Genomic DNA, 12,540 nt, shown 5'->3' on the forward strand with positions numbered 1-12,540 from the left:
TTTACTGTAAATACATTTAGTTCGTTGTTGTACTTGCCAAATAGCAGTCACCATTTGTTTTTGCTGCACTGTTTCTCTTGTGCAGAAATAATATTTTTTTCAGACTAGGCTGAAACAATTATATGAATAATTTGCAGGACTGTTTTTGTGTAAATATTTTGATAATGAAGTATCCATTATACTGCTAATAAATTTTTTATACCTGCCAAGAAACAGTTATTATTAACTTTTTGTGACAGTGAATAACCATTTGTAATTTTAGCTGAGGATATTTTTTTGCAAATTTTTAAAGAGAAAGTTTATTAATTTTACTTAAAACTTAACTCAGCCTATATCAATTACTGTGGTTTGGAACAGTGACAGAAGCCTCTTGAAGAGGGAATGGAATGTCAATAGTTTCCCCCTACCCTTGCTTGTGAATCCTGTAAAGGGCTCTGCTGTCTGTAACCACACCCAAGAAACCTTACTGTATACTTTGTCAGTGCAGTGTTTAAAGGAAAGGAATATGATGCAATATTTCAAAACAATTTTAAATATGAACTGTAATATTTCTGTTATTATAATTGCATTTTTATTTTTGGTACTATTTTTTTTCCAACTAGCATGTGTAACACTTTGATCATGTTATTTTCAGTGACTCTCACAGTGTTGATCCTGATAGTTAGTACTCTGTGTAGTTTAGCTTTCTACTCAAAATGGATGAATAAATGGGAAGGTATCATACAACATCCTAAGAGTGAATATGATTACATAATAGGTAGGAGACTTTTTCAATACTGGCTGGTCAAATCTTGTAATATTCAATGCTGTAGCTTTTCTCAGTATATCACTTCTCACATATACTCTTTGAAACTTTAAATTAGTATTCATTATGACTTTTATTCAGATCTCTCACCTCTTTAGTTTGTTATTGAAAAATGGGATTTATTAATTGAATTACAAATATGTGCTATAGAAAGGAACTTTACCTTATGAGTATGTTTCCACATTCATCTTTGACAAAACCAAGTTTTATTTATAGGCCTCATTCTAAAATTATCTGGTTCCAACTTAGAAAACATTAGCACAAAGTTTGATGATGACACAAATTTCAGAATGTATTGGAATAGTCATGTGCAGTGAATCTTTTAAGATTACATTTTAATCATCTTGTCACTAAATCTCAAATATTTCAAGTTAAAAACACATTCTCTGCTTCCAAGCTATGTGATGATCAAAGTTACAAACTATTTATGGTACCTGTGCTGCAAGATGATTATGTAAAACAAGTTCCTGCAAAAAACTATACCCTGCAATGACTTACTGTAATCCTATTCAGTAATAGGTGATTTTATTGAATCTAAACTATATGAACTCCACATAGAGTTTGACACATTAAGTACTTGGAATGATTATCTCCAGAAACTGTACCAGTATTTGAAATGATTTCTTTTTGCAGTCAGAAGAAGTATTTATTTTACAGTATAATTGCTGTATTATTGGCTGACTTTCCCATATAATGACACACATCTTCTTTGTTTCATAATTAATAATCCAAAAATTTTATCTTCTGTATTTCAGTAATTGTATGAATGCATTTTGAACTTTGAACTACATGCCAGTTTATCATTCAATAGTGAGTAAGCTAGTTGATATGGCTGTGGTAAGGGGTAATTGTTTAGCAAGTGTTTTGTGTTAATGGTGTTCTTACAAATGCAGTTTTTTAAACAGTCTGTTAAAGCAGTAAATGCAGTTCATTAACCAAGGAAAAAATATATTAGGTAAGGACACTGCATATTTAATATTATAGTTACTGGGGTGTGGTTTAATATAAAGTGGGAAGGATTCAGCAGGAACAGCTCCTTGTTTGGAAGACGAAGGAAGGAAGGAAGGAAGGAAGGAAGGAAGGAAGGAAGGAAGGAAGAAGGGGGCATATAAACATATGAGACATCTGGAAGGACATTATATTCCCTTAGAATCTTATGCTGAGTAGCACACATGCAACAGACAGATAAATGAAATCCTAGCAGACAATTTTTGAGAGGATTTTTAATTTATATTTATGAATAATTTCCACAACACAAAATTCTAAGAATGTAATAAATTATTGGAGATCGGGGGGGGGGGGGGGGGCTGAGGGGGGCAGGGGCGGAGGGGGGGGGGGGGGCTTAAGACAGACAACCCAAAATTTAATAGCTATAGTTAAACATCGTCTGATACTTGGAAAAATTAATGTTACTACTCATATTTTGGTATGTTCAGGAAGTCACATGTTATACTAATAACATGTCTTTGACTACTTTATTAATCTCTAGATCAAATGCACTGTATGCCATTTTTGCAATACCGTTATAATATACTTTGCAAAGGGAGTAAAACTTATAGTTTACTCTAATATACTGTCTTACTTTATATATTTACTGAGCCACAAAAATCTATAGATCTGCACTGCAACTGTTACACAACAAATACTTTTATTCATAATCATGATTTTGCAATATTTTGTTGCGGATAATCTTCTATTACATAAAAAAACAAGTATCCAAAAAATAGTTTTAAAATTTTTAGCAGGAGAATGCATATTTTTTTCTTTGAAGTCTTTTGGTAGTTTGTCAAATAATTTAATACCTTTGCTCAGTTCAGAATTTTGAGATTCAGCTTTAATTTGTCTGAAAAGATATGAACAATGACTGGTTCTGGTTTCATAATTAGATATTAAACTGTTTTTAATATATTGGCTCAGTCAGTATTTTTCTGTTAAGAGTTAATTACCTTTTCTTCATGTTAATCATTATATATGTCCATTGTCTTTTGAGGTATTTTGGTAATAATCATGCTTTAATCCATTCATTAGTTATTCTTTTTGCCTGTTGCCTGAGAATGTACTCTATTAAAATGTACTTTTTTAAACATCGTCCAAATGGTTAATTATCATGGAAGACAAACAGACCTAGAATTTGGAGGGCATAGTGTGCCTAATACTGCCTCTGCCAAAGGACATTGATGTGCTCATCCCATTTCAGGCTCTTATCAGGTGGCATACTTAGAAAAGTTGTGCTATACTATGACTTTATTTATTTTTAAGTTGGCAGGGCTGTGTTTTCTTTTTATCCAAGACTCCATTTTACTTGTCTTCCTCATTCTATTATTTGTTACCCTTTCAAACTCTCCATTAGTATAATTTCCACTTAATCCTTTGCAATTTGTAGTGATTCATCAGTGATTACAATATTGCTGTAATAAGCAAATAAAATAGTTTCACCTTCAGTGACACTTAGGGAGAAATCAATGTAAATCAGACCTAGTACAGAACCATGAGGGATCTTTGTGGTGTGTTGCTTTAGATCTGAATGATGCTTGTTGACACACTTGGCTACAGCTGAATCTGGAACATCTCAAGCTATGGTCTCTGTTTCCTAAGTAGAATTGAAACAATTTGGTGAGTGTTGTTATCCTCAGTGTCTGGAGTTTAATAATATTCAGTTTTTCATTACTTATCCATCTATGGACAATATGCACATACGAATGTTGCCAAAGATACAAGTAGTTTAAATACAAGATGCATCTGTAGTTTAAATACACACATATACATACATACAGTATGTCTTAGTGATGTTGTATGTTTGTATATTTGTTTCAATATTCTGTTGTTCAAAGTCTTTTCATTATAACAGTAAATAGTCTAAAATGAACATTTGTCTAAATAATTTGTATCTCATTGTAACTAATTTCTGTTGGGTAATAACTGACTTTTATACAGATGCTCTTTTCAACTTTTCTGAGGGCATAAAATTCAGTTTTATCTCCAGTCTCCTGCAGAAGCCAGTTTCATAATGTTATTTTATTATATAGATGTCTATTTTTGATTTTAACTTTGCTTTTCGTATTGAAACCTAAATAGCAGCTGTATCAGGCCCAATGTTCATGTATTTATTTGTTGTTTGGGAACTGCTCAGTGTTCTTTATATAGATCAGTGTTTAAAAAATGGATTGACATTAAACTGTAAATATTCCCAGAGTTAAAGTAGTGTACATGACTTTAATTTTTTGCTATGATTTGTACAGCTCCTTTATGTAAGTTAAAGGTCAGTTGGATGTTATGCACATTTGTTCTTCACAAAGTTATACCAGTACTAATTAAGGAATGGACACACATAAAGAATGTTGCTTCAGCACATGGGTTGCTCCCCAACAAAATTATTGTTTGGAGTGCTGTTCTTATACATATGCATTCTGTTTACCTGCACACGTACTTATGTATTTCTTCACCTTTGCGTCCCTTAATGTGTCTGGTATTTTACTGCTGACCAAAATTTCGCAGTTACCAGCAGATAGTGTTGTGTTCTCAAGCTTTACACTTTCAGGAAAGTCATTTCTATTTATGAGAATCAGTATTGACTCAGTATATTTCTTTAAAGGATGCCATTGCTACTGTATTCTGGATTTTATTTAAGAGATCTCAAGACAATGGGCAAGTGTCAGAACAATAAATACCAAGATTTGGGTTTCAATCTTCTGACGATCCCAGTTTTTTCTGTCACTTTCAATTTCTTTCACTTCTGCCAATGATTTACATTTGTGAAGAAAGCCAAGTTTCAGCATAGTTTGAAGTCAATATTAGACTGTAGATTCCCCTATAAACAGTTTGGTAAGTTCATTCAAAAGTAGGAGAAAGGCAGGTACTTACAAAACTATGTGTAGTAAAGCACTGCCGTGTTAAAACCAACATCGGGGTTAAGGAGAGGTTTACATATCTTCCATATAAAAAAGCAGGACTTATATATTTTTAAGAATTTAGTGAAGCAACCTCTGACAAAAGATTAGTTTATAACATGCACTGAAAGATATAAGTCTTTAACAAGCACACATGCACTTCATCTAAACTTGCAAAGGTTTTACTTTTTTATATTATGTACATCATTGCCAAGTTATTCCACAGTGGTGGATAGCAGTAACATTCATTTCATTATGTAGTTCAGTGTTTGTGCAGGCCATATATTCTCAAATTTCTGTTGTGACTTGGTATTTATGTTTCTGAAGAATACTTTAACAAAATTTTCTAGCTTATTTGAATCAAGTTTTATACCCCTGTGCCTAATATATGCATGTTTTGGTGTTTTTCTCCTAATTATGTTATAGACTGCTCTGTTTCTGTTTGCAAGATCACTATGGTTGTTAATGTTGCTGAGTTGATTGAAATCCACAGATAATTTCCCTCTTCCTTTGATCAATCAGTTACTTTGAGTTACTTCTTCCAATCTAAACTTAAATATTGACATAAACTTTGAGAATTTCTCATGTGTGGCAGTCTCTACGTAAACATCTTCTGATGGTTCATTGGTTACCTGTGTAACAAATTCAGACCTTTTTGTCTTCCAGTAAACTCGTTTTATGTGAGTCTTTTAATTTTATTTCCTACAGCTATTTTTAATATTAAATCCTGATTGGAGTGGCTTGAAGACCAAGGTTATCTTAAACATCACATTTTTTTTCTTTTTCTCACTATATAACTCATAGTTAATGATGTATGTTTGGTTATGCTTATGGCTCTTGGCTCATTAGTGGTGTTGTATAAATCTGTAGGATTTTCAAGAATATGTTTCACAACCCATCTGGATTAACTGGGAATGGTAAATACATAATGCAGTTAGTCTTTCTCTCATTTATGATATCTGTATCCTGCTACCAGTGCATGTCAGTGCGAGTGTGTTGAGTGTAATGTCACCACATGTGTGTACTTAAATCAACTGCCATTGTATCAGTGAGGGTCAGCCACTAGAGGCGACCTGTAGGAAGTTTGCGCATGACACAGTCTTCACTGCACTGTTTACTAGTGACTTGTGCTTATATATGCATGAAGCAGTGGTGTCTCACTCTCAATATGTTTTATTAGTTTGCACCTCTCTCGTCAGTTGTTCTGTGTATCACTTATGCTGCTCCTTCTGTATGATTATTATGACTTGTTACATGTCAGGTCATGAGAGGCTTACATCTACACTATATTTACATCTATATCGATACTCCACAAGCCACCATAAGGTGCATGGTGGAGGGTACCCTGTACCGTTACTAGCAAGAAATCAGTTTTCATTATGGTCCGGAGGTTTATGAATAAAGCCATCTTTGTGTTACTTGGATTGGTTTTATGTATTACTTGGTTGTTACACAATTGCCAATGAGAATGGTATGGTTTCCACAAGTGCAGTTTTAAGTGAGGCTTCATCAAGTTTAGTCATTGTAGATGCCATGCTACTGGCCCTGACTGAACAGATTACTTTGGCAGTGACTACTTTGTCAGCTTCCATTAACAGACAGGGTACCATTCCACTCTTCTATCCACCCACTTATCTTCCATATTGCCCCTTTGCAAGAACTTGCACCTCTTACTTTTGATCAAGAGTGCAGTTTATTGTCCAACTACCGTTGCAAACAGATGCGTGCCATAGTGGCACAAGTTGAACCCTACCAATGCCACAAGAAACCAGCCCAGCCATACAGGGTCTGGCCAGTTGAACTTCATGGTCTTAGCCATAAGTGTCAATTTATTAGTGATACTCATAATGATCCATATACAGGCTCTATGGTATGTGACACAATTATCTGTGTAATTCCAGACAAGGAAGTATGTCACAAGGCTTTACTCTGTGAAAAGCCCCAGTGGCAGAGACCGAGCGAGGTGGCGCAGTGGTTAGACACTGGACTCGCATTCGGGAGGACGACGGTTCAATCCCGCGTCCGGCCATCCTGATTTAGGTTTTCCGTGATTTCCCTAAATCGCTCCAGGCAAATGCCGGGATGGTTCCTTTCAAAGGGCATGGCCGACTTCCTTCCCTGTCCTTCCCTAATCTGATGAGACCGATGACCTCGCTGTCTGGTCTCCTTCCCCGAAACAACCAACCAACCAACCCCAGTGGCAGAAGTTTTGCAAATAGCACAATCTTTTGAAGTTTATTGGGCAGGATGTGATCAAATTGAAGTGTGGGGCAATGTGGTAGTAGTGTCACAAGATGTGCCCACTAGGATGACATATAGCTTGCAGAAGGAAGCAACAGTGGCCGTGGTAAACATGCAGGCCCAGCGCCTAGTAGACCAAACCTGGCTCAAGCAGCTGTAACTGCCACAGCACCAGCATTAGTGTTCTCTGTTTCCATCTTGAACTTTTTGTTTTGTCCATCATGAATGTTTGGCATGCCCTAAGTGATGGGATACTTGTAATGATTCTCAAAATACTAACCACATCACCTCTGTGTGTCATTTGCTGAAGGTTGCTCAGGATATGGACATTGATGTAAACAGTTTGACACGTGACTTCTCCCAACTTGTTTACTAAGTTAATTTTTTTTGCCAAGTGCTCCAGCTACAGATCAACACAGGAGCTGCAGTGACATTATTGAATTCTCAAACCTATGTGAGTTTAGGCTAACCACTGTTGCCACTGGTTACATGGAAGCTGGTCAGAACAGATCAATGGTTTGTTCCATTACATTTCTGGTGGTTGCTGATGCTGGTGTTGAGAACTTGTGTGGAATGGATAAATTTTATTCATTTGGAATTTCTATCACCAACACAGTTCACCTTGTGTCCAATCAGGTACCATATTCTTAATTGGAAACACTGTGTGAGGAGTTTTTGGACTCATTTTTGGGAGGTATAGGGTGTGATATGAATTTTTCTGCTCATATTTTTTTGGAATCCATAGCTTGGTCTTGTTTTTGTTGTGCACATCCTATACTTGTCACCCTGAAAGATCAAGTGAAAGCAGAAGTGGACAGAATTCAATCTCTAGGGGTGGTACAACTTGTTATGGCTAAAGAATGGTCACCTCTGCTGGTTGTAGTTTGGAAGCTGTCAGGGAAACTTTGCCTCTGTGGTGTCTTTGGTGCTACTGTCACATGCAGTTGGTTGTCGATATGCATCCTCTCCAACGCCAGGAGGAACTGTTGGCAAAAATATCGGATGGCCAGTACTTTTCTAAAGTTGATTTGTCTGAAGCATATCTAGAGGTTCCTGTGGACAAAGAGTCTCAGCAAGTTCTGGTTTTGAATACTCCTTTTAGTAGAGATCTATTTGTTTATTAAATGTCTTGGCCAAAGTTAAAGAACATCTGAAATTCCCTGGCAGATTACAACTGCATGCTGTACCAAGACTCTGTGACGATCCTCCTATGATGTTTCACTGAGGGCATCACCCTCTCCACTTTATCAACATAATTCAATAAATCACTAATATTACCCCTAGGGGCAGGTACAAGCAATTCTCTAACTTTCTGAGGCAACTTAGTTTACAAACCCATAATTATTGATTCACTGCCTAGCTCTTTGTGCAAATATTTCAGTTTGTTTATCCAAAGCTGACAGAAACCTTTCACAGTACCTTTCCTATAGTCAAATCTCTCTCCTCCCCAAAATTCACTCAAAATTTTCTGCTGCTTCTCTGTGGACCAATATTCATCTAAAAATGCTTTTTCAAAGCTATGCCATAAAGTACAACCATTAGCTACCTAAGCTGCTCATCCATAAGCACCCCCTTTCAAAAAACCTCTCACAAATGACATTTTCTCTTTGTCATTCCATGTTTCAGGCAAATCATTAAATTCTCCAATGAAATCCAGTGGATACACTTCCCCATATGGTTCAAAATTATTAAATTTCTTACAGCTAACAAATGAAGGACTGTTTGGGACACTACACGCTCTATGCTTTTGATTTTGTACCTCTTCCATCTTCTTCTTCATTTCAGCCAATTTTGAATCTACATTTTTATTTATTTTTACCAGTTTTTCCTCCACCACTACGGCACACTTGGTTTCTACCTCCGTTTCAAAATAATTTTTAATCTGATTTGATTTGGTTCTCAAGTTTAACCCTGTTTTCAGCACAAAATTTCCTGGCAGCTTTAACTTTGTCCTTACACTGTTTTTCAGAAACCTCCACCCTCCTACTATAGGCATCACAAAGCTTCTTTCTCTCTTCTACACATTTACTACTCATCAATGTTGATTTCTCATTAGTGTGATGTAGTACTATCTTTATCTTTTCATCACAATCTTTAGCTACCACCTCAACCATGTTATTTAATTCTGAAACATTAGAGCTGACTACCTTAATCTCCTTTCTAATTTCTTTCCTCACTTCATACTTTAAGTTAACCATGTCAGTTCTAATGCTATCAGTTTTCTTTTTCAGACTACTAATGTCTTCTTTCATACTACTTTCCACCCTACTAATGTCTTCTTTCATACTATTTTCACCCTACAATGTCTTCTTTCATACACATACTACTCAAACTACTCATAATTTGCCGTAACTTCGCTTCCACTTTTCCATCTGCCACAAACTTTTGCCCTTGCTGACTTTTGCTACTAGATTCCTCCTCTTTAACCTTAACGATCTCATCCACTTCAGTACTGTTTTCATCCATTTTGCTCACATCACCACACAATGTAGATGACACTTTTATCATTTCATCTAGAATAGGACTTTTGTCCCCATCATTCAAAGTTACATTTATGTCTGATTTATAACCACTATCATTTACAGAATCAGTCCCACATAGGTCTTTCTGTTCATTTAAAAACTTAACATCTACAACTTTGTTCTCAGTCACACTGTCTTGTTCGTTAAGGCCGCTCATTATGTATCACTTAATATAAAATGGCTTTTGCTATGAAATTACCTTATTCTTATTCACTCTCCTCCTGCTGCTCTGCTGCTGCTGCTGCTTCAGTTGTCATCTCAATTTTTCATCTGCTGGAAGTTGTAATTCTGTTGGCAAGGTGTCTTGTTTAACTCTGTGTCCACCTGCGTGCTGATTGGCTGCTCCTGTACTCAGTGGCTGCTTTCATAGAACCCATTCACTGACTGACAGCTGTCCTACTGTGGCCATGGAACTCATGCGCTGATTGGCTGTTGCATCTCCTTCATTAAAACTGTACTGTAAACCAATCGAGTTCACTGTTCAAAGTTTGTAAGTCCTAAACTATTGTGCCCAATTACAATAGTCCTCACCCGGGGCATCATATGTGACATTCATCTGCTTTATTTCTTTGTTTATTGTCCTCATTGTTGACATACTGTGTTGATACACTGGCTGAAAAAGGGGCGGTGGAAGTAGAGCACTGACTACTTTAAATGATGTAGCCAACAGGTGCACATTTGCATTTCATAGTTCTTTACTATCACTCTTCACAACCCCCCAATAATACACAGTTATATGGACAGTGCAGTATTATTTTTCTTTCGATAAGTCTCATTAATAGGTTGCAGGCAAACATCCACATACTGCTACAATTGTTTATTGTTGAACATCTACGAGCAGTAAAAACTTAACCACACATTTCACAGTTTTTCAAATAAATTGAACAGATACTGTCATTGTTTTAACACATGGCCTGTTGCTTTAACACTTATTTCACAGTTAAGTTGATGCATTGTTGTTGATCTAACCAATACAGGATTCTTGTCTGAAACTTGGCTATGGACTGAGTGTCTTGGGACCAAAAACCGGGCCCTTCGATATCACCACAATAATGGGCACTGAAACTACACATTGTCTGATGTTACTTTACAGAAACTACAATTAAAACTTAACTCCTTTAATTAAGTACACACATTGAAAAATTGCATCTTTTTAACAGTTTCTTCTACTACAAGGGTTAAGCCATATTATTTGTTTAAATCATGAAATTAACAAATATAGTTATGCATAGAATACTTTTGATGAAACTGGAAATTACTTTGGAATTAATTAAGAGCTGGCTTTGTTAACATGTTTTCGAATAGAGCCAAATAGATCATTTAAGACTACTATTGGTTGTTCCTCCAAATGTTAACAATTAGTACAGAATTTATATTTGTTTACAAGTCAACAATAGAATTTAAGTTATGAAACAATTACTGATTTCACCCTATAACAAAAGATACTAACTAGTAATAGTCAAAATAAATTAAAAAATCGATTACATACATAAAACTAAGCACAAAATTAGACCTACTGTTGTAATCTTTAAAACTGAGGGCCAACCTTTCTCTTTCATGAAAATGCAGAATATACTCACGTATTTCAATGGTAATTAGTTAAAAGTGAAAAAAATTAATTTTGTGGAGGCAGATGGCAAAACAAGAGGGGAAGTAAAAAATATCCCAGCTTACTTCATCACAACTCAAACTTGGGAACTTTGCCTTTTGTGGGAAAGTGCTCTACCAACGGAGCTACCCAAGCATGACTCACGACCCATCCTCATACCTTTACTTCAGCCAGTACCTCATCTCCTACCTTCTAAACTTCACAGAAACTCTCCTGCAAAACTTTCAGAACTAGCACTCCTGGAAGAAAGGGTATTGCAGAGACATGGCTTTGCCACAGCCTGGGGGATATTTCCTTAATGAAATTTTCACTCTGCATTTAAGTGTGCACTGATCTGAAACTTCCTGGCAGATTAAAACTGTGTGCCAGACTGAGACTTCAACTCGGTCCCGAGTTCAAGTCTCGGTCTGGCACACAGTTTTAATCTGTCGGCAAGTTTCATAACGGCACACACTCTGCTGCAGGGTAAAAATTTCATTAAGGAACATCTACTGTGTAACTGGTAGCAGGTGTGCAGGGAGCTCTTGGGTCTAAATCAGTGTCAATATGGATTCAGAAAAGGGAAGTCTATAGATGATTGAGAGTGTAGAAAATTTGACAACGAAGTATGCAGTTGTACTCATGATTGACAGTCTTCGGTGGTCAGCAGTGTTCGTATGCCTTTGAGATCTCTCAGGGTCCCCAAATGTCTGTATAAGAGCTTTGTAGATTATTGTAGTGGACATAGCATCCAATGGCCTACAGGGCACAATGTGGTAATCAGAAAGGTTACCAAGGACTGTCCTCAAGGCCACTGTTATGAGGTCTTAGTATTGTACACCTATTACATCTGTTAGACTGGGATGCTACTGAAGGTGTTGTCACATATGCAGATGACATCTTAGTAGTTGTGTCTGCAGACTCCAGTTTGATACTTGAGGAAAACACAAATGATGTGCTTCCTCAGATGCAGCACTGGGGCAATAGCAACAAGCTTACTATAGCTGTTCATAAAACCACATACATACTTCTGAAGGGAAGACTTTCTCTTGTCAGAAATCCTTCCCCGAGACTTGAAAATACCTGCAAAATGCAGCACTGTTTATACATATTTAGACATTCTTCTAGATGAGAAAAGAAACTTACTAGAACACATACAATTATTTACTCAGAATGCAGCCAAAGTTATGCATAAGATTGCCTGTGCTGGTACTGCTGACCATAAATTAGTGTTGCATGTGGTGCGGTCATACCACCGAGCTATCTTCAATGTCATTGTGGGCTTTGCTGCCAGTATCCGGGTGCATCGCCTTAGAATAGGCAACTACAAAACAATATTGTGAAGAATTCAGTGGAGCATATTTCTGAGGCTCACCAGCACCTTTCACACACCACCTGTAGAGGATTTACTTGTGATCCTTGGGTATGTCTGATGGCTACTTTGATACATTACAAGGCAGTGCTGAATTGGTAATGGCATTAGCAATATGATTGTGT

The 12,540-nt window shown here is 36.5% G+C and overlaps 1 protein-coding gene across 2 annotated transcripts in view; it reads left to right on the forward strand.

The window, feature by feature from the left end:
* Positions 1-452: 452 nt before the first annotated feature.
* Positions 453-12,540, forward strand: part of LOC126248986 (neither inactivation nor afterpotential protein G-like) — a 194,180-nt gene continuing 182,092 nt past the window's right edge. For both annotated transcript variants that reach the window (XM_049950549.1, XM_049950550.1), the window contains exons 1-2: positions 453-542; positions 635-757. In XM_049950549.1, coding sequence (XP_049806506.1) covers positions 506-542; positions 635-757 — 160 coding nt within the window. In that variant the 5' untranslated portion in view covers positions 453-505. The remainder of the gene's footprint in view (positions 543-634; positions 758-12,540) is intronic.

This window comes from Schistocerca nitens, chromosome 3 (genome assembly GCF_023898315.1).
Source record: "Schistocerca nitens isolate TAMUIC-IGC-003100 chromosome 3, iqSchNite1.1, whole genome shotgun sequence".
NCBI lineage: Eukaryota > Metazoa > Arthropoda > Insecta > Orthoptera > Acrididae > Schistocerca > Schistocerca nitens.